Raw genomic sequence first — 22,790 nt, 5'->3', positions numbered from 1 at the left:
AGGAGTTAACGCAGGGCAGGAGGAGGAGGAGGAACTGCACTTCCTGAGAGGCCCCACTGTGGCTGTGCCTCCTCTGGTGCCTTATCAGGAGCTGGGGTGACCAACGGGCAGCCCCACAGGGACAGGGCCGTGGGGCTGAGGCACGGGATGAGGAGCACCAAGTGCCAGCTGGTGGCTGCCAGCCTCTGTGTCATGGTAAGCATGTGGCTTTGGGGGGGGAGGGGAGAGGTCTCTGAAAAATTAGGGTGAGGAGGAACATGGCTGCTTTAAGCGCTCGGAGAAGGGCAGCTTTCCCACGTTCTGTTTTTTGGGGCGTGGAACGGCGAGCAGAGTGAGCTGCTGGAGTTATCATAGTGCTGCGTGGTTATCGCCAGCCACCAGCACTGTTCCCCGAGCTAATAGACTTCTGGTTTGCTGGGGCTACTGCTCTGCCACCGCCACTTCGCAGCCTGAAGGAGAAAGGAAGGCTGAACGGGTGGTTGTCAGCAATGAAAGATGTTTGCTTCTGTGTTTGGGGGTCTAAACAAGAGTCCTGGTGTCATTGTGTTTGCTTCTAGGAGGGTGGGCACCAGTAGTGGGATGGATGAGCGTGTGGAAACACAGAGCTCTGATGGGAGCGTGGCTGATGGCGTTCACTCTGATGGGGTTGTGGTAACCATGAGGTTGGGGTGAGTGGGGTTGGGATCTGTCTGCAAAGCAAGAGCAGTCCTGGTGCGCATTTCTAGCAGCTTCTGAGGCAAATCTAATGGGAGCTTCCTGATGTCTCAGAGGGAGTTCAGGAGAAACCATACTGCTGATGGGAAAATAAAGACATTGGGAATGCTTTTCCTGGGCACTGGGCAGACTTGTCACCCATGCAGCTCATGGAAACTTCAACTTCCAATCTTAAAATAATAATAATAATAATCTTTTGTGTTTAGTTCAAAAAGAGTTGGTGGCTTAGGAAGAGTATAATTAAAAGCTAATGCCTGCAAGTAACCTGGGGAGGCACAGAAGGACTGCTACCCAACGTGCTGAGAGGAGCAGCTGCAACACAGCCAGGAGTGTTGCTGCCTTGGGGGCTCATTGAGACTGCTGTTCCTCAACAATCTGAGCTAACTGGGGTTTCACATCACGTTTTGCTGGGTGTGGGTTGAGATAGGCAGTAAAGCACAGCATGAAGGATCTGAAGGTGCCGTAAATTTGATTATTTGTAAGCAGATTTTGCTGCAGTTCAGAAGTACTTAGTCTCAGAAATGATCATTTTAGTGTGTGTCCAGAATTTGTCCTTTTATTGCATCTGGGGGCGCACACATGCTGTTGGACACTGAGGCTGTGTGCCACTCAGTGGGATCTTGACACCTTGTAACTCCCTTGATGCCAACCTTCCCTTCCAGCTGCTGGGGCTGTCCATTGCTACACTGAGCACAGTCACCCGATATGGGCTTCACTTCTCTATCATCAGCAACATCGCCCCCGAGAGCAGCTCCTACCGGGACATCCACCACGCAGGTATGGCACACCTTTGGAGAACACAATGGCTGGGCAGGGAAGATGCTCTGAGGCTAAAACCGTCAAACCCACTGCTCACTGCAACCCGTCACCATCACCTGTGACCAATTGTTTTCTATTGGAGTCAGACGCATGTAGCATCTCATTGTTCCTAGCCCAGCTTGTAGCCTGGGCTGCATAGCTCGGCCCAGCCATGCCCTGTGCTGCTGGGAGGAAGCCAGTGGTGAGTGCTGCAGGAGATAGCTGTGCAGAGAGCCCCAGTAGGGCATCTGCAGCAGGCAGCATGCTGCCTGGCGATGAGGCAGTGAGATATGGGCCAGCTCGGGGAGCCTGGCTGTGCTGCAGCCTCCAACTGCAGAGCAGGTGGGAGACGATGGATCACTCGCAAACCATTCCAGTTCCTCAACTCTTTTGATACCATCTCCTCCAAACTCACTTCTTTCTGTCTTCCTTCCAGCTTTCTACGTCGGCGTCTTCCTCAGCATGACCCTGATCCTCGCAGCCCTGCTGAGCGCGGTCGCCACGGTGCGAGAGTCGCGGTGCCTCACGGCAACGGTGTGTACCATGTCCGCCCAGCGTCCCGCCACCTCTCTACCCCCACCTCCTCGTGCATCCCGGCCCGGTGCCGCCACGTTCGGCCGCTGGAGGGAGCTCGGGGCTCGGCGCAGGGAACCGCACGCTGCCCGGCGGTGGAATCGTACAGAATGGCTCGGGTTGGAAAGGACCTTTAAAGCTCACTCAGCTTCAGCCCCCTGCCCTAGACAGGGCTGCCCCCCACCAGCTCAAGCCCAGCGATCCATCCAACCTGGCCTTGAGCCCTTCCAGGAATGGGGCACCCACAGCTCTCTGGGCAGCTGTGCCAGGGCCTCACTGCCTTCTGAGTAAAGAATTCCGTTCTGGCATCTCATCTAAATCTCTCTTTTAGTCTAAAACCACCCCCCCTCATCCTATCACTATGTGCATCCAGCAGTGCTGGTTGCTGTTGAGTAATGAGATCTGAAGGATAAAATATCGTGTTCCAAAATCCTGGTCTATTATCCTCCAAGCTCCTCTTAAACAAGAAGAGCAGTGACAGCTTTATTGACTCTCCTCCAGCTGCAGTTTTGTCTGGTGATATGTGGTGCAGTGCTGAATGTAAACATCCTGCAGATCTCACGGCCCCTGAAGGCCGTGTCACTGTTGTAGGGGAGGAAGAGGAAGGAAAAGGGCAATTTTGCTAGAGCTGCTCATACAGAAGGAGCTTGTCTGTTTATCCTTGCAATGACTACTGTCCAGCAGGGAGAGAGCAGGCAAAATGTGCCAGCACATAGCACAGGCTATTTGCTTGACTGTCCCCAGGTGTGTGATTGTAGGCAAGTGCTGCAAGGGTCCTTGACAACCCAGCAGCACTCTCTGCATCTTGCTTTAGCTGTGAATTCATCTCCTCACAGTGCTGCAAGGCATCTGTGTGCCAGAGCTCCCAGGAGCAGGCAGAGCTGAGGTTGGTTCTTCCTTCAGACAAGCTGCAGCTCATGTTTGCCACACAGAAAGGCTGGGAGTGAGGTCATGGACAGAAGAAGGGCTGATGGCTGAGGATGATGATGGGGTGGGGAAGCTCTGTCCTCCTCCTCCTCCAGGAACCCCTCTGCATTTTGCATGCAAGCTGTGCACAGCCTTTTCATTTCTTTCTTTCTTTCTTTCTTTCTTTTTTTTTTCTTTCCTGTTTTGCCTTATTTTTTTTTCCTCCAAATGCCTTCTAATGTAATTACAAAGTTGCGCTTCCAAAAGCCTTTTGGCTGGCAAGAGGAGAGTACAGCCCATAATTCATTTATGAGATGCTCTGGGAGCCATGTAATTGCTTTGCACCGGCTGTGGGCTCCCGAGGGGCCTCTCCCTGCTCCCAGAGCCACAGGCAGAAGGGAGAGCACACACTGGAGGGATGGGGTGGAGCTGAGCCACAGACGGTGATGGTGCAAGTGCTGGAAAGATGAGAGAGCCAGCGGGAGAAACACAGTGGCGACACATCGATGCTGTCCAGGTTCACATGGGAGATCTTTCCCATTGCTGTCAGTGAGGTTTTTCAACCTGCCTTAATTTTCTGGTTTTTCAAGCCCGATTTTCATCTAAAATCAGGTAGAAGTATTGACTTTCCTATGTGATTTGTTAAGGGGTTCATGCAAAGAGGCAGCAGAATGCAAGGGCTGGTTCCAGTGAGGAACAATTTGATTATTCATCTTGCTGGCATTTTTGGTTTCATTTCCAGGATTTGATGCAACACGTTTTCCTTTCTTGCAGTATGTGGAGGTTTTGGGGGCTTCTTTCTTTTTTATTTTCCTTTCTTTTTTCTTTCTCTGAAAAACTACACCTCTAAAGCGAAAGTTACTCTTCTTTATTCCCTTAAGCTTGAATTCGATAAACTTTTGTGATTTATTTGTTCAAAGACAGATTGGATGGGGCCCTGGGCTGCCTGGTCTGGTATTAAATGGGGAGGTTGGTGGCCCTGCATGTGGCAGTGGGGCTGGAGATTCATGCTTCTTGAGGTCCCTTCCAACCCTGGCCATTCTGTGATTCTGTGATTTAATTTTTAAGAGGTTTCAGCCAAGTCATACTATTGGAATACTCATAGGGAGAAAAAATAGAATAAGCTATGATCAGATGGGTGACTCTGCTCTGCTACATAACTCCATTTTGGAAGAGGAAACATGGAAAAACTTGCAAAGGGAATCATATATGGGGAGTGCTCAGAGAGTCGTGGAATCATTAAGGCTGGAGAAGACCTCTGAGATCATGCAGTCCAACCACCAACCCATCCCCACCATACCCACTGACCACGTCCCTCAGTGCCACATCTCTATGGTTCTTAAACACCTCCAATTAGTCTTCAAATATTTTACAGCCACTTTTCTGTGTGTGTGTGTGTTATCAGAGCCCTTGGCCCAGCTGTTACAACAGATGCTCAGTGTTTACATCAGGTCCAGGTTTTGTTTGAGATTAGATTTGTTCAAATAACATGACGGCATGCCTGACTTCCAGCTCTATGCCTGGAGAGGAGGACAGAGTCTGGCCGCCTCCTGTGTCACTGCTGCATTGTTTGGGCTCTCCAGGATCACTTGGTGGCCTTGGTTATATTTCTGTCATCCTTTTGTCTGAACAACACAGCGTGGCCTGTGCTGAGACATGGGTCAGGAGAAGCCCAGCTCCTTCTCCAACACTGGCTGCTCTCCATCTGCCTGTTGTATGCATATCTGGACTATCCAGGCAGTTTTTTCCCACCATGAAACCCTTAGCTAAGTGAATGAAATTCCTTGGGAAGATGTAGGTTAATCATCCCATAGGAAGCTGAGTGCTTTTTTGGTCAATCACTTTAAATAGCTACATTGTAATCACTGGTTCCTGATGGAGAATCACAACACACATCCCATTCCTGACAACTAACAGCAGTACAGGGCACACCAAGAGACAGTGATGCTCTGCTCTAGCTTTAACCAGACTTGCTCACGTGAGCTTACTAAATATGTTCCTAGGGTGTTTTCAAAAGGATGTTTTTTCCCCCTATTGTAACTGATGGTGGTTTTCTCTTTCTTCCCAGGCATTTTTCTGCTTTGCTCTGGCCTTCTGTGGGATGATACCAGCTCTCTGCTGGAGATACATGCACAGCACAGAGGTAAGCACTCTTTGCAGGAGATGCCAGGAGACTTTCTTCACAGGTTTTGCAGTGATTTCTACCCTAAAAGGGACAGCTGGTGGTAATTAAGCCACCCTCATCAAGGTCTATAGGCTGCATGTTGTCTTACATACATCCTTCGCAAGAGAAGGCTACCTTTCCCTGTGGGGTATCTAGAGGGAGAGGGGAACGTGGAATGTTTGCTGAACAAACCTTTGAACAGGGCAAATGTCCAGGTAAGACAAGATATGAGACTTGCTTTAAGTGGTTTTGGGAGGTTGCTTTTGAAAAATGAAGCTGCTTGACTCTTGAAGTTATGATTTTCTGAAACGCTGCATAGCATCAACTCCAGTTCTGGTTAATGTCAGCAGGGAGCCTCTGCTCAAAGGCTGCAGTGGGTTGCGGCCACCTCTAGCTCTGCTGACTTCCAGGGCAACCACCCAGGAGCTGTATTTACAACTTAGCTTTCCCCATGCTAATGGTTTGTGGCTTAGGGCTGACCGCTTGTTCCTTGCCCTTTGCCAGTGATTCCCTTGGCACATTTTTTTTTTTTCCCCTCTATCAGTTTGTCCAGCTACTTTGCAAACATGGGGTGGATATGGATGGTCCAGTAGCGTTTTTGCTTCAAATCTTTATCTAGCTGTTTGGTTTTTTTTTCAAGTGCTTTGTCCATAAGTGCTTCCACATGTTATGGTTACTTTCAGTACTTGGTTTTTGGTACTGTCTGAAACAAAACAGAAATAGTTTTTCTTAGGCAAGATGAGAGTTTTTTGTTCAGCGTCTACTTTCCAGATAAGGAAAGCCAGCAGTGTTTCTGACAACAGAAAAATTAAAATGCTGTTGGAGATCCTCCTGGGTTTCTCTTTTTGCAAAGATGAAAACTAAGACAGGAGCTGGAAATGAGGAAAGATTTAATTAGGAGTATCACTTACAAAATGCTTAGAAATCTGGTTTTGCTTGAAAAAACTTGTCTCTCCAGCAATGAAGGAATGCAGATACGAGTGTGTCCCAATCCTGGTTTCCTTGCCCACAAAACCGCAGCAGATTCTTGCTGTGTGTTAATCCTCTTGATTAAAAAACACCTGAATTCCCTTTATAGAGCAAACCCTTCTTACTGAAAATCATCTGCAATGGAAAAGTCCCATGTTCAGCTGAAGAATGATTTTGGCAGTAGAAAGCAAGGTGCCCTGCTTGCCTTTTGGCTTCTTTAGAGACCAGTTGTTTACATTGCTTCTTACAGAGAAGCTATGCAGGACAGGAGAAAAAGACAACTTGTCTGTAAATAGTCCATTTTCTCAGGCTTGGACACTGTAAACAAAACATGAATGCTTCTCATTTTCCAATCTCTGCTGTTCTTCTGACTTCCTGTAGCTCCTGTCCTTTCAGAGATCTGTCATGTCTTTTTTACTTTCAAGTTACCTGCATCCCAGACAGACTCGATGTCACCAGTCTTTGTAAAACAACTTCTACCAGACATGTGAAAAACAAGAATCTGAGATTTGTTGTGCTTTACCCTGGAAGTCTGAATCCTCCACTCGGTATTGTGATTATCCCTCGCTCTATGGGTCTGTCCACGTGGCCAATAACTGGGTTTTATGCCCTCTTCTGTACCATCTTCTTTGTGTCCATCTGTCTGCATAAATTCAGAGAAGTTAACGTTGAGAAAATAACTTACTCCTTCCCAGTGCATACTTGTCTGAGGGGTTCTGCAAAGAGAATGGTGGACAAAATGGGGGAAGGATAACTAAGAGTAACACCTCAGATCCTCCACCTGTCTCTCTGGCAATACAATTTGAGTTCTATGAGATCAGCGGTGATCAGCAGTAATTAGCCTGCTGACAAACTCCTTTTGCTGTCTCCTGGTGGGAGAGTGCCACTAATCTGTTAGAGGAGTGGCACCAGTGACAGCCAATGAGAGAATGACACGTGAAGAAGGGTAGCAAAGATGACCTCACTTTGAACAGCTGTGACAACCACCAACAGGATGGGGTTTTCTGATGGTTTCCAGCCACGTTAGGAAGTCTTGGTTCTTGAAGCCAAGGAGCTGAGTCTTCTTTTCCAAGAAAGAAGTTATTTCGAAGGCAACTCCTTTCCCGTAAACCACTGCCCAGCACAGCCTGGTGCAGCTGGGACCTGGAGAAGGATGTAGGTTTATGCCATAGCTGGCACAGCTCACTGGGCGGCTGCCTCCTCCTGCAGACCTGCCAGCTCTCCTTCTCTCTTCGTGCATTAACTGCTGCTGGAGAAACCTGCCTGCAGAGGCTGGAGAGGAGCTGGAAATGGTCTCAAACTAGAACAGGGGAGGTTTAGATTGGATATAAGAAAAAAATGCTTTACAATGAGGATGGTGAGGTACTGGCACAGGTTGCCCAGAGAGATGGTAGGAGCTCTGTCTCTGGAGACATTCAAGGTCAGGTTGGATGGGGCTCGGAGCACCTGATCTGGTGTAAGTGTCCCTGTTTATTGCAGGGAAGTTGGGCCAGATGGCCTTTAAGAGTCCCTTTCAACTCAAACCATTCTATGATTCCTGAGCTTTCTGAGTGCTCTATTATAGCTGAGAAGGGCTTTGGGTATTCCTGGTAACAAACGCAAAACAGATTTGGGGGGCTCGTCTCTGGGCTTTGCTGAGGGAAAGGCTCAGGGATCTGCTGTGTCACATTTTGGGTTTTCTCTGCAGCAGTGTAGGGAATGCTCCCAGCAGCCTCGTGAGCCCACTGGGATGGGAGGGTGAATCAGCAGAAATAGAACTGCTGAAGGCTGTTCTGCAGCAGAAGGTGCCTCTTAATTACATAGATTTGATAGAAAGTAAACGGTAGCTTAAAAGCAAGTAAATTATGATTTACCTCCTTGTGCTGGGAGACACTTGAAGCCAAGCAATGGTGCAGTGGTGGTGCCAAGCTTCTCCTGGGTTGGGCTAGAGGAACAGTTCCCTTTGCCATGAATGCCAGGAAAAATAAAAAGAGGAACTGCTGACGTACCCAAAGCCTCACAGCAGGTGATGATTTGAGCTGCTGCTCCATGCCCCCTTCATCCTGCTCGGGCTGTCAGTGTGCATCTGTTGGGTATCTGCCCACTCTTCTGATGTGCACACCTGATTTTCCCATGCCCTTTGGTTGTAGGGGTTGCTTGGCTTTGCTTTGCTTTATGCTGGGGCTAGCTTCTATAGAGTCCAGTACAAGATGATGGCCCCACATAAGGCAATGCTTAAGTACAAGCTTATATCACAGTGATTTTAATGGGACTTAAATGCAAGCTGGAGGTGGGTTCAGTACTTTATGAAACTGGAATCAGAGCACACTGGCTGGTTCCTTTTTGATGCAGCAGGGCTGTGATACAATTGCAGCCACTTGCAGAGGTCTTTCAAGGGCCTTTGCAAAAAGTGGGGATTTGGCTGTTAAAACGACAGAAATAGTCTGATGTCTTCCTCGGTCCTGGTGTTATTCACGCTACCAGGCACAACTGCTCTAAAGTAAGCAGAGCTTTTTCCTTTCTCAGAAATATGGGAAAAAAAAAAAAAAAAGGAAAAAAATGAAAAGGGAAGGGAAAGCCCCTCCCCCCCTTCCCTAAATATCATGCAACTCTCCCATGTTTGTGTTCCCATCACGTAGGAGACAGTACGCCCCTTTGTCTGACGTACTGCTGAGCCACTCATGCTTCATTATTTATTGTTGCCCCAGCTCTGAACCCGTGGCCCCTTTTCTGCTTTTCTCACTGCAGAGCTGCAGCTGCTGCCTCCAGCAGCACCAGTCAGTGGTCCCCATCGCCCCAGTATGGGATGATGCTCCCAGGCTCACATGACCTTGGTGCTTGTTGCCCAGAGAGGTGGTGGGTGTTCTGTCCCTGGAGACACCCAAGGTCAGGTTGGATGGGGCTCTGAGCATCTGATCTAGTGTAGGTGTCCTTGTTCATTGCAGGGGAGTTGGACCAGATGGCCTTCAAAGGTCTCTTCCAACTCAAATCATTCTATGGGTGATGGTGCTCACCTGGAATCAGATCTGTTGCTGATGCAACTTTCCTTTTTTTTTTTTTCAATCTGAAAGCAGTTTTGGTGTTTTTCTATGATGAAGCAGTCTTGAATGATGCCATTTCACATGCTGCAGGTGAGAGATGGCTTGACCACAAAACTGAGAGGTTCATAAATGGTTGGATCTGAGTGGTGGCAGCCATGAGTGCCCTTGCCAGCATTGTGGTTCAGCAATTCTGTTACAAAATATTGTGAACTGAAATACTTAGCTATAAAAAATAATAATAATAATAATAAAGAAACAAGAGACCTCGGCACACTGAGACTGGTATCTATGACAAGAAGTGTAATATCAGGTATGGAGAATTAAGGAGAAAGAAACCTTTGGTGTAGCAGCCAGCCAGCCAGACTTCTGCTGAATTTTTGTTGTTGGTTTGGGGTGTGGAGATGAGAAATGAGGTTTGCTTAACAGCAGCTGAAAGGAGACATTCAAGGTCAGGCCAGACACAGCTCTGAGCAGCCTGATTGAGCTGTAGGTGTCCCTTTTCATTGCAGGGGAGTTGGGCCAGGTGTCCTTTAGACGTCCCTTCTAACTCAAATGATTCTGTGTGCGTACTTATATGCATATGTCTGACCTGCTTGGCAGGCAGGGTGCAAGCTCATGCACTGGAGATTGGTGTGGTTTGGTGCTCCCCTGTCTCCAGGCAGCATTCCGCCCCCCCCCCACGGAAGCAGAACTGTGCCCCTGCTCTGGAAAGCAGTGAGTCACCCACCCCAGAGCTGGCAGCTGCTGAGCACTTTGGCTGCCAGTGCTGCTGCTCTGAGCTGGGCTCTGCCCCTGGAGGAGCTCTGCCTGTATCTGTGTTTCGGGAAAGCAGTGCTGAGATGGGAGGGGAGCAGTGAAGCAGGTCAGCATTTTCATCAGCTCCTTGTGCAAACCATTTACAGCAGCAGAAGGTGCTGGAATTGGAGAGAAATGGCTTAGCAAAGTGTTGCCGCTGTGGGCTTTATGGTTTCACAGCAGCTTTTCTTTCCCCCTCTATTTGCATGTGCTGTCAGTGATGAACAAAAAAGACTCTTGCTGTCCCGAAACTGGTAAGAGGGGGAAAGTGCATGAGTTATTTAAATAAATATTTGTACTGTGTGTGTGTGTGTATATATATATATGTATGTATGTATATATGTGTGTATATAATATAAGGTACACACACATACATACACATATCAGATGAAAACCACTTAGCCTGTAGGATTCATTTGGGTCTCCCTGCTCTTACTCCATCAGCAGTCTCCAGTGACCTCCAACATCCGAGGGGAGCAGCGTCTCCTGATGTCACCCATCTGGAGGCGGGAGCTCCGAGCTGCTCTGCTCTGCTTTGCATGCTGGCTGTGTTTCTGCAGCTGTGAGCTCTGGGCTGGAGGAAGCCCGATGCGGGGGCGAGGAAGGGAGCTGAAATGCTGTTAGGGAAGCATAAAGCTCCAACTTGCAATGACTGGGTTTTCATACTGGAACAAGGAATAGTGTAGAGAGTGACAACCACTTTATTCCAGTTTCACATCTTAAAACACTGCCTTACTGACACCAAGTGCAACCCTCTCAGCAGCAGTGAACAGACAGGAAAGAACAAGAGTGGTTTAGACAGACTGAATGCCTTCCTGAAATCATAAATTCTGCTTCTTTAGGGAGTATAGAGGATATAGAGCGTAATAAACAGTCTCAAAATTCCTTCATTCTTTTACTCTAAGTGAAAAATGCTGCTCTATTAAGTTGCTTGATGTCAGCAGCATCAATCTCAGTGATTTTCCATTAGTTGCATCTGCAAACCTATCTCTATCACCCCTAAATGAATGTTTCATTAAGGTATGCAGACAGACACTGGAGAGAGCAATTATTTGACTAATTTAGAGTTGGAATATTTTGCCAAGCTTCTTCTGGGAAAGGAATTACTCTAAGGTGTGACCTTCTTAACACTTAACCTGGAGATTTTTCTCAAGCCCAGCTGATGCTCCATCCTCAGCTCTCACTGCTTTGTTTGTTTGTTTTCTAACAGATGAGCACTAGAAGTGCATTTTCCTTCCAAGGGATATCTTTGTGCAGAAATACTCCTAGAATCATAGAATCTTTTGTGTAGGAGGGGACCATTAAAGGCTAACTGGTCCAACTCCCTTGCAATGAACAGGGACACCTACACTAGATCAGGTGCTCAGAGCCATGTTCAGCCTGACCTTGAACATCTCCAGGGATGGGGCTTCCACCATATGTTTGGACAGCCTGTGCCAGTGCCTCACTGCCCTTACTGTAAAAAACTTCTTCCTTATGTTTGGTCTAAACTTCTCCTCTTTCAGTTTTAGACCATTTCCCATTGTCCTGTAGCAACAGATCCTGCCAAAGAGTGTCCCTTTCTTTCTTTCAGTACCTCCTTTAGATAATGAAAGGTTGCTCTCAGGTCTCCCCAGAGCCTTCTCTTTTCCAGCCTAGCTCTCAGCCTGTCCTCATAGGGGAGGTTCTGCATGGATTGACCCCTGAGGGTATAGCACTTGTCACCAATCTCCATCCAGACATTGAGCCACTGACCTCCTCCAGCGACAGATCACAGTGTTCATTGTAAGCATCTTTGAATCATGCAGTAAGTTGTCAGTGCTTCATCAGGAAGAGGTAAACCTATGTGACCAGAGTGGTGAAAATGTGGGATGGAAGTATAGGACCTCTGTAGGGGAAGCCCAGACAGGCTTTCTTTTCTCTAGCTGTCTCTGCTGGATATGTAGCTGCTGAGTTATAAAGGGATGAGGCACAGCTGTGGCTTTCTTAAAGGGCTTTATGAACAGTATCAGCACAACCACTCAAAAAGCATCCGGTTGCCTAATTGGGAGAGAAAGCACCCTGATTAATTATTTTTTTTCCTCCAACACCTGCTGTAAGAAAAAAGGATTATTTTGGGGTGGTGGAATGAAAACTGAGTGTGTGATAGGAATTTATGGCAATTTGAAGTGAAGCAGAGAAGTACTCTCTTCACTATTCTGTGTTCCTGCTCGCAGGAAAGTTGAGGGATGAATTTGTGTGAACAAAAAACAAACACTGTCACAAATTAGGCAGTGTCATGAACCCGTCGGCTGACTTTGCCTGACACTTTCAGTTTTTATTTTTTCCCATCATTAGACATGCATGAGGCTGTGTGCCATTTTGGTCTGGGTAGAGGCTGCTGTATGTGATGGCTGAGCTCTGAGCACGAACATAACCCCATCTTGGGCAGGCAAGTTGGTGAGATGGTCAAGGAGGGAAGATTTAGGTTGGATATCAGGAAGTTCTTTACTATGAGAGTGGTGAGGTGCTGGAACAGGTTGCCCAGAGAGGTTGTGGATGGCCCATCCCTAGAGGTGGTCAAGGGCAGGTTGGATGGGATCCTGGGCAACCTGGTCTAATATTAAATGGGGAGGTTGGTGGCCCTGCATGTAGAGTGGGGGTTGGAGCTTGATGATCCTTGAGGTCCCTTTCAATCCAAGCCATTCTATTATAGGGTTACTTATTACTGCAGCCTTTGGTTGTCCTCCTGTTATACCTCCTATGCTCTTTGGCATGGTCCCCTGCATGGAAGGAAACAGCAATGATAAATGTGGGGATTTAGGACTTGACACCTACCATTGCAATACTTAAACTAGAAAGCTCTCTGCAGTAATCTGTGAAAACCAACTGCCACTTTGTCTTAAGGCAGCTACTTTCCCCTCCAAAATAAAATAATTCTGGCAAAACTAATCAAGATGATGTGGAGAAATTACAGTCAATTCACTCTTTATTTGAAAAGAGGAAAAAAAAAAAAAGAAAAAAGAAAGCAGGCTTTGTTGTTGGATATTTGGTGCATTACTGCAATCTGAATTGTGTATTCAGAGGAAACAAATGCTAGATGCAATTGCTGGATAGAAGAACTGAGAAGGACTAATCAGCAGACTGTACTCTCGGGCTTGCCCAAATGCATGTTCTAAAAGGAAATTGTTGCTATAAAATAATTTCCATTTAATCCTTTGTGGTTTTGCTTCTTGGAGGCTACTTGGGAAAATGAAAAATCAGTACCTAAAGAAGAACACAGCTTAGGAACACTGTGTAATCGAAGTCTTCAATAGCTGTGATGTGTCTGGAGATTATTTTCTCCTCACTGATATCACCATGACAGTGGTTGAGAAGGCTGTGAAGTGGTGCCTGCCTGTGGCTCTTTCCTTGCTGTTTCCTATGGTTGGAAAACATTTCTGCTATAGGTTTGTTGTGGGAATCTCATTCATTCAACCTTTTCCATCACCTGCCTTTCTTCTAACGGCCTCAGTCAAAATGCTTGATGTGATGTCACTGCAGGACATCTAAAATAAGTCTCTTTGGAAATGGGTTCTTTCTGATTGAGTTCAGTGAAGTACTGCGTGCAGCTGCACTGCTCACTGTACTTACAATGCAGCATGGAGCATATGCTATTTGCAGCAGAATATTTTGAATCATAGGATGGTTTGGGTTGGAAGGGACCTTGTATGATCTTCCTTCCACCAGATCAGGCTGCTCACGGCCTTAAGTGCTTCCAGGGATGGGGCATCCACAGTTTATCTGGGCAGCTGGTGCCTCACCACCCTCTGAATAAAAGATTTTGTCTCTATATCTAACCTAAGACTCCTCTCTCTTAGTTTAAAGCCATTATCCTTGCCCCATCATTACTCTGCCTTTCAGGTTCAGTTCTTCCCCAGTTTCCTGCAGGCTATTTCAGGTACTGGAAGGACTATGGGTAATGAGGGGTATAAAAGTAACAACACCACAAGAGTAGGATGAAAAATTATCCCTTTTTTCATTATTCTTAACTCAATTCTTCAGTGGAAGTAAGCTTTTTTTACTGAATTAATTTACTTAATTGCTGCTGCTAGGAAGCTGCTTTATGGCATACCTGAAGTTAGGAAAGTTTGAATGTTTTGCTTTTTATTGGGGTTTAAGTTTTTCCCAGAGGGAGGATGGTATGCACATCCACACTGGAGTGCTGAGAGGTGGCCTTGCTCCAGGAACCCTTGTTCCACCCCATTCCCTCTGTCCTGTGGATCGATCCTCTGCTCTGAGAGCCAAGTGTTGCCTTCAGCCAATTCAGATCAATATGGGCAGGGAAGCAAGGGGAAATGAAAGGAAGAAATGAATCTTTTTTTTTTTTTTTCCTGGCGCTAAAAGCAATTGTCATATTTTTCCATTGAAAGCTGAGCAGGAGTTGGCTGGGATTTGTCAAGCTGCAAGTTCTCATAGTTTTAGTAAATATTTAGGATCTGATTCACCACTGAGTCACTCCGTTATTTTTTGGGCTTAATTCAGAGGAACTCTTCCATCATTGCTGTCCACCAGAGGTGCTTTCACCTTTATGTTTTGGCAAGATGGCAGAGACTTGTCTTTATAATCTCTTTTCAGAACAAGATGATGTTGTCACCTCTCCCTGGCAGGACACGGAGGGACATGGAGGCACATATGTCACAGGCACTTATGTTTCTGTATTTCTTTGACAGTACATCTAAAACTGGCCAAAAGCTTCAGCCGAAAGCCAATTGGGCAGCTGCTGTGCTCATCTTGGTGCACTGTACAGATGTTTGCCTCTGTTGCAGGTGGAGAACAGTATGCTGGATGTGTATGACCTCGTGTATGAGGAGGTGAGGAGGAATGGCTCTAGCTCCAAGAGGCACGAGCTGACTCTCATCCATGAAATAGTAAGTTATCTTCCAGACTTCACAGAAGCCTTTTTCTGGAGCATCTGCCCATTGATTCCAACAGGCTCTGCTTTGCCAGTGCTATAGTACTGTTTTCCTCTGGAACCAGCCTTTTGCCAAGTCCATATGTAGCATGAGAGCAGCCATACACACCTTCCTAGTATCTTCAGTCAAGTATAGAGAGGGTGAGAATTCTATATAATCCAACAGAGCTACTTAGTTTGATTACTTCTGTCTACCTTTGAGCCTGTTGCTGGCAAAGAATAGAGGGCTCTGTGCACCTGATCTAGTTGTGGGTGTCCCTGTTCATTGCAGGGGAGTTGGACCAGATGACTTCTAAGGGTCCCTTCCAATTCAGATGATTCTGTGATAATGTGAGCTCTTGCAATGCTGTAAAGTTGCTAGCTGTCTTGCAAACTCAATGACCTGGGATGCACAGCATGGTAGGCACCTGCTTAGTTTAGCCACTATAATTGATGGTGAGATAATCCTTGTCTAGTGTTGTGTGTTTAGCTTCCATCACTGTGACTACCTTTTGCCTGCCTGCTTTGCTCCTCACAGCCCCGTTTACCACCCTGCCCTCTCTTGCAGTTCCTGTGCTGTGGGAAGCACTCCCCTCTTGGAGACACAGCTGCTGTCGAGCACAAGATGTGCCATCCTGGCACAGAGCGGACTGCTGGGCGGGTAAGTTGCTTCTCTGTTGCTTTTCTCCAGCCTCCTCATCTTCTGCATGTGTGGAGGTTGTGTGATAACACAGACATGGGTCTGATGGAAAAACACCATTGAATTCGTCACGTGGTTCTGGTCTCTAAGGCTTAACACGTGTTCTGCTAACAGCAAATGTTGAAAGAGCACACGATGACTGTAATTCCTTTTCCCAAGGGAATTAAGCAGGTATTAAAAATTTAAATGAGAAACTTATAAAGCAGGATTATGTTGTCCAGCAGTAGTTTCATCAAGCAGACTTTATACTTGGTTGCAAAATGCCAATGAAGCACTGAAGAGCCCTCCAGTATTAGACTGCGTGTGCTGTTACTGAAGTTGTAACATAGACTTCATAGTCTGAGTAAATCTCTTGTATGCTTTTTCCCCACTGGAATAACAAAATTAGCTTCAGAATGTGAGTTGTCCCTAGGAAAAACAAATGGTGTTGCTACAGACAGCTATGTGGAAATATTGCTGTTGTGTCTTGATGGAGGAAATTGTGCCAGAGGAGGTTCAAGTTTTATATTAAGAAAAATTTCTTCTCAGAAAGAGTGATGAGGCATTTGTACAGGCTGCCCATGAAGGGGGGGGAGTCACTGTGCCTAGAGGTATTCAGGAACTGTGGAGATGTGGTATTGAGTGACATTGTTTATTGAGTGCTACTAGTGGTAGGTGAATGGTTGGACTAGATGATCTTAGAGGTCTTCTCCAACCTTAATGATATGATGATTCTATGATAAGCAGTAACACAACCTTTTGATGCACCAGTATGCATTAACCTATGGCTCCCAGCTGCCTCCTGGAAAATTCAGCACCAAAGTGAAGTAGACCTCAGCTCAAATAGCAGGAAGAAAGAGCAAAGCAGCCCTGGGCACTGTGCCTTTGGTCAGCCTCACTAATGATTTGCACTTGGTTGGAGGGAACCACGGCATTTGGTTGCTGCAATGCATTCACTCATGTGCTGATTCTGTGGGGCCATAAGCCCTTTTACCTTGTTCTACAAAGTCAAGGGCAGGTTTTGTGCATTCTTGAAATGACTCTTGGCTATCGCCACTAGATTTCAGTGGGTTTGCCAGAGTGCTTAATGCTAATATATAGTAATGCTGGTGGTACGTTCAATGCTGAGCTGTTAGTGTCTTTAAGGAACACGCAGCATTATGATATGCTCTGCTTTCCAGTCTTTTCACATCGCCCCCTCCATTTCCCAGAGGAAGAAAATAACACTGTACATGAACACACTAGCTGTGTGTACACACATCCTCTGCAGACTGAAATGCATCCTAGTAAGAAAATCATAAACGTATTGTAGTAACAGAAAATGTACTGCAGGTGTTTGTCTTCTCACCTGAGCTGCTGCCACACTGCAAGAGGTGTCTCTCTCCTTTCAGGATTGCCTACAAGAGATGCATGGCTTTCTGAAGAAGCACATGGGCTTTGTCTCCACACTCCTGGGCATCACCATCGGCTTCACGGTAGCTGTGCCTGTTCTGTGTGCTCCTGGCCCCAGAGGGGACTTGTATCCTAAATAAGTCCCAAGTGCATGGGGGCTTGGGGGGTTTTGAACATGAGCACTGAAAAAATCAATGGTGATGGCCTCCACCACAGAAATTAGAAAATAAATAGGTTTTATCTTCGGTGGTATCTCTATGCTGCTATTAAGATGGGGAAAGTTCTCCTGACCAGCATTTATTTAGGGATTTGGATCCACTTTTACACAATGAAGATTAGAAGGCTTCTCAAGAAAACCCAGAGGATCGCTTTGTGTGTGTGTGTGTGTGTGTGTGTGTGTGTGTGTGTGTTTCATATTGCTAGTAGTAAGCTAGGAAAGCTATCAGGCAATGTTATAGGTACATTTCTACTTACATGGAATTACGTACATGCACAAAGAGCTTTAGCATTAAGGCTTTATTGGATCTTAGCACCGCTGAGCTCTTGCTCAGAAAATCCTCAGGACGTATAGCTGATGCATAATGGAAAGTCATATATGAATATCTGGTGTTGCTTTCTAATTATCCTTTGGTGTAGGAGAAATTTTGCTTAAGCTATATCCACACTGAAGTGGACTGTTTTTTATTTTTCTATTTGAGTGCTTGTATTATACCACGTTTTCCCCCACGACTTGATGTTATAGCTAGATAATGCAGGAAAGCCTTTGAAGTGTGCACTAAAGGAAATCCCACCATGAGAGTGGCCATTGTGACAGCAGGATGCGGAGCAAAGTGAGCCAGCTGGGATCACGGCTCTGATGTCCCCATCTCTGTGGCAGACGTGTCCCCACCGATTTGCACAATGAGGCCAACACAGAGCATGTTGTTGCAGCCCTTCTTACACCTCCTGCAACATCCTCACTTTGATAAGCTGCCTGTGCAAATCCTGAGACGTGATCAGATGCAGCACCGTGTACTCGTCGGAAAAGCACGGTACAAAGGAAGCGTGCTGCCTTCTGCGCTTGCGCTGTGCGTGTGTTGGGGGCTTATTTTTGTTGTTTTTTTATGTTATTCCAAACAATGCACGAGGATTTTTTTTTTCCTCTCTCTGTTATGTACACAAAGGGCTATTATGAGTTTGTTTGCATGGAGGGTCGTTTTGAGGAAGAGTTTGAAGTCTGAGTTTCCTGGCTTCTTCTCGCTTTTTAGATATTTTTAGGATCGAGCTTGAGCCGTGCTGTGCTAATTCCAATCAGATGCTTTCACCACATGAGTTTTTCTTTTTTTTCTTCTATCCCATGTTGGAATTGATATTTACTCTTTTAGTGGGAAAGAGCTCCCTCAAGAACAGTCTGACGCTTTCATATGTAACAAATTCAGAAGTGCCAATGGAACCAGCAGGCAACACTTAAGATCACTTATTCGCACAGCTGGAGCATCCTCCTCCATTCAGCATTTAATTGTTTGCCCATCTTGTCTATTTCCTTTCAGGTTTATGGGATGGTTCTGACTTCTTTCAACTGGTTCTCCATCCACTTCAGCGACAACTTGGATCGGAAAGGCAAATACACCTTGCAAGGAAGGTAGAAGCCTGTCTCCCAGGCTTCCCTACCAGGCAGACCCAGCTCTCAGTGTAGGTTGATGCCTGGAGTCCTCCACCAAACCTCTGGAAAGGTGTTGTATTGCTCACCTGTGTGCATTTCCAAGCTGCACCATCTGGGTGGAACTCTGCAGAACAGCAGTCCTCAATCTTCACTGAGAATGGATGAGGACTGAGACGCACCTGGGTTTGGAGATGCAGGTTTCCTCCTTGAGAGAAGGATGTTGTGTAGCACAAGGAGAATACACACAGCCCCCTAGGACTTAACCAGAAGAATGCCCATCCAAAATCATAGCATTAAACCAAACTTCTGCGCTGTCACATGAGAAGTTTCCTGTGACCCCAAAAGATGTGACTTCTCTGGGGCAAGAGCTTCGGACTGCAGCATGGGACAGATCTTGGTAAATATGTGTACGCTGGGTATTGAAAAACAGGGAGCTTTGCTCTCCTACCTGGGACAGTGTTCATTGTTGCCTCCTGGGTTTCAGCTTTTAGACCACCCTGGAGTATGTCAGCACCCAGCCACCACTACTGTTTTTTTTTTTTTTCTCTATCAAACTGTTGCTGGAATTCTTTGTATAAATTAAGAAAGAAAAAAAAAAATCAGAAAGCAGTGTGTGAGTTTTGAAACAGCCCAGCAGGATAAGGACACATCCCTCTGCATCTCCCTTTTTTGAGTTTTTGAAATTCTTACGATTAGATCAGCCTTCTGGATGCTGCACTGATTTCACATGGACTCCTTCAACACACTGCCTCCATTCTGTCTCTTTCTGGCTTCTCTAACCTACCATGCTGCTGTGAAATACAAAAGGACTTTGATATTGAACATATGGGGCTTGTGTTTAAATTAAGGAGAAATGGACTGATCTCCAGCCACGTACAACACAATGTCCACTTCCTCTTCTCTCCTCCTTATCAACAATAAGGAGGAATTTGAAAAGCCTCAGCCAGCTGAACATCTCAGGCGAGCTGAAATGATGGCTTCCTGGTGTGCTTTGCCCTCATTGCAAGGAGGCAGAACCACTTCTAAGCTGAAAACCATCACAGCACTAGATTTAGTTCCTGCTGGAAAATCTGCTGAGCTACAGCAATGGAAAATATCTCTTAGAGCAGCTTTCACCTCCCTCCTTCATTGTGGCTTTTACCTGTTGAGAACAGTAAGTGGCAAGTGAGATTGTCTCAGCTTCCGGAGATGATCTCATCGAGATGAAAGAGGAAAACCCCATGCTGATGTTCAGGACAGTTCCAGGCCCTGCATGTGGACTGCCACATGTGTGAAAACAGCATTAGAGCCTGCAGTATCTCCCCAGACCTGGTTAGCATTTGAACACAGTTGCAGATGTTTTGTATTGGAAAGAATGGCATTGAGGGAGGAGCCAGGGCTCCTTGTCCCTCTCCACTGGTACAAGCAGAGCTTCATTAGAGGCTTTGGAGTCAATATTGAGTCCAAAGCACTGTGGAGCATCACCCAGTTCTCTCCTGGCAGTCACCAGCCCCGTTCAAGCTGTTTCAAGTTTAGTGGTGATATGCTTACCATGCAGCTGCACCTGCAAACATATCCACTTACTGGTGGTGGGAAGAGATTTGGAGATATGTATATAGGTGTTCTTTAGTACATCACCCTCCACAGAGACAGTCTCCACTGCAAGTTCTGGCTGTCATTGTCAAGTCTACTGCTGTTGTCATTCCTCAGGCCAGTTAGCAGCACACAGGACTCCTGGTGCCCTCAATAAAAACCAATCTCTTGCTGAAAGTTATCATTCCTTCTCTTCTGCAATACACAGTGCTGGGCTGTTTGCAATGGGCTGCCCTCAGTGAGCCTTGTGGTGCTGCATGTTCCCCATGCAGATGCATGTGCTTTAGGACTCAGGCTGCTTCTTCCCAACAAGGTAAGCTGGAAGTTCCTCTCCTTCCACTGCTCTATAGCCACAGCTGGGGTTGGGATTTTTTGTTTTTCTTATAAAATATCCAAACAAGTTATAATCCCTCCCCCTACAAACAATTGTTCTATATACCATGTTCTTTGATCCCATCTCACAGCCTGCAGCCCTCATCTGCCTCCTCTTACCCAACCATGGAGGAGGGATAATAATGGGGACAGAGGGGTCAAATATGACTCACGTATGCATGTAGACAGCTGGCCATGCTTCCTAAGGCCACTGCTTGCTCATATCAAGCAGTAGGTGCAGCTTTTTGCTTTCACTTCTCAAGCAGCACTATTAGCAAGGAGGAAAAGGCCTCACACAGCAGCTGAGGATGCATGGGGCTTCTGCACAGCAGAAGTAAAAGACCAAGGATTTGGAGCCCTTGTGCAAGCTTAGGTTAAGCAGTTAAGCTGAGCCTGAAAAGGAAGTTGATTGCGGGGACAGTGGGAATTTTTCAGGCTTCAAATTGCTTTGCTATATCCTGTCCCCCAGACAATGCTGGCTGCAACCAAATTATAACTTCACCTTTGCTGTGCAATCTGAATTCAAACCCTGAGCTTGTGCTCCTTCTGAAGCCTTGTAACCTGGCAAACTTGGGTGAGGCCTCAAGGTTGCCTGTACCTTCCTAAGGCAAACTACCCCTCTTGCTCTCCTTAGAATCCCTAAGTACCTCTGTTGTTTAACCCTGAGGCACATCAGCTTGCTTATGGATGCATTGGTTTTCTTTTTAGCTGTGTTACCTTGGCACTGAGCTGTTGCAGCCTCTATTCACCTGGTGATGAATTATACATAGATGGCACAGCAGCAGTTCCTCAGGCTGTTGAGCTGGGCTCTCGCCCTCCTGGCTATGCTGGAGAAGAAGAGGAAACGTCTGTGCTGAAATAGGAACCTGCTTGGGTTTGCTTTCTCCCTCCTATTCACAAGTGGTGGCTGTGGAAGCAGCACCTGCACCAAAACAACAACATCTCCGGAAGCTGCTGCTGCCCTTCACCACTGCTCTCTTTCTCCTCTTTATGTAACCTGCCTGTCACCATAGATAACCCTGCTGTAAATATTTAAAGTGTCAGTCAGTGTGGAGGGAACCACTGCAGAAGTTAGTAGAGGCAGAAACTCAAGGTGAAGCTACCGGTCTTTGCTCACCCAGCAAGGGACTATGGGGGTGCAAAGCAAAGATGGATGGGAAGCTCTCTGCCCTGCTCTCCCCACCAGGGCCAGCTCCACTCTTCCTCCACAGTGATGTCTCACTGTCTGGGAGCAGGAGGAGCATCACCAGGGCCTGATTTTTGGGTGGCCCTGTGTGGAGCCAGGAGATAGACTCAACAATCCCTAAGGATCCCTTCCAACTTGAGACGTTCTATGACTCTATATGCTTCAGCCCAGAGCTCATCTACCCAACACAGACCATAAATGGGGACCCTGTGGTGGATGAGGCTTTTCCCAGAGCCCAGCTGGGATCTGTGAGGGGTGGAGCTGCTGGTTTTCCCCTGCAGAAGCTGTCAGGAAGGTGTGGGGCTGGGATGCTGCTCAGCCCTGTGTCTGCTCTGGGCCCTGTGAGTCACACCCATAGAGATTTTGCCAAAACTACAAGCATGACACTGACCTTTATAGCAGCATCAAAAATAGGGAGAAGAAGAGGAGGAGAAGGGAGATAGACCAGCAGATGAAAGAAACACACTGAGCACCTCTGTTCTCTGCTACTTTACTCCACTCAAAAATGTGAAACAGTGAAAGCACACTTAAATGGCTGCTTCTGGGGGTTGGGTTTTTTTAACTTGTTTTTTTTTTCTCCTTTTTTTAACATCCCCAATAGGTATTTTCTTCATAGGTTTGCCCCCTGGGTAAGCAAACTGGCGTTAACAGCATGTCTCACAGAGCACCTAAATTTAACCCATGCTACGAACGAGGGAATTCCCCAGCCCTGTGCACAGCACCTGCAGTTCATCTGAGGATGTGACAAGCACAAATTTGCACAAATCAGTTCAACTTACAGAGCAGCCTGCTTGTAAAGATCTGGTAAAGCTGCTGGGAGACTTTGAAATGCATTCCTGATACTTTGTAGACTCATACAGCATGGGGGAAAAGGCTGCATCTGATAGTATGTACCTGCTTGAGAAACACTCCAGGTTACCTTGACACTGTAATGTGTTGGTGTTTGTTTTGTTGGTTTGGTTTCTTTTTTCCCAGACCGAGGTCAAAGTTTTCAAGCGCACTCAGCTGAGCTGACAGGAAGTAAATAAATTTATAGAAGAGAGGGATATTTGGACAAAGTTTGAAATCCTTCCCCACTGCCAAGCTGTAGAGAGGTTTTGTCAGGGTGGGCAGGCGG

General features: G+C 46.6%; 1 protein-coding gene across 1 annotated transcript; it reads left to right on the top strand.

Moving 5' to 3' along the window:
* TSPAN32 (tetraspanin 32) lies at nt 1-20,292 on the top strand. The gene is made up of 8 exons (XM_052694482.1): nt 1-195; nt 1,377-1,491; nt 1,949-2,046; nt 5,060-5,134; nt 14,706-14,807; nt 15,399-15,491; nt 16,901-16,984; nt 18,431-20,292. The coding sequence occupies exons 1-8, from the start codon at nt 148-150 to the stop codon at nt 18,524-18,526; spliced, it is 711 nt and encodes a 236-aa protein (XP_052550442.1). The 5' UTR covers nt 1-147; the 3' UTR covers nt 18,527-20,292.
* Nucleotides 20,293-22,790: the final 2,498 nt, after the last annotated feature.

The sequence above is a fragment of the Tympanuchus pallidicinctus genome, unplaced genomic scaffold (assembly GCF_026119805.1).
Source record: "Tympanuchus pallidicinctus isolate F22 unplaced genomic scaffold, pur_lepc_1.0 scaffold3, whole genome shotgun sequence".
In the NCBI taxonomy this organism is placed as follows: domain Eukaryota; kingdom Metazoa; phylum Chordata; class Aves; order Galliformes; family Phasianidae; genus Tympanuchus; species Tympanuchus pallidicinctus.
This window is presented reverse-complemented; position numbering and strand designations above follow the sequence as displayed.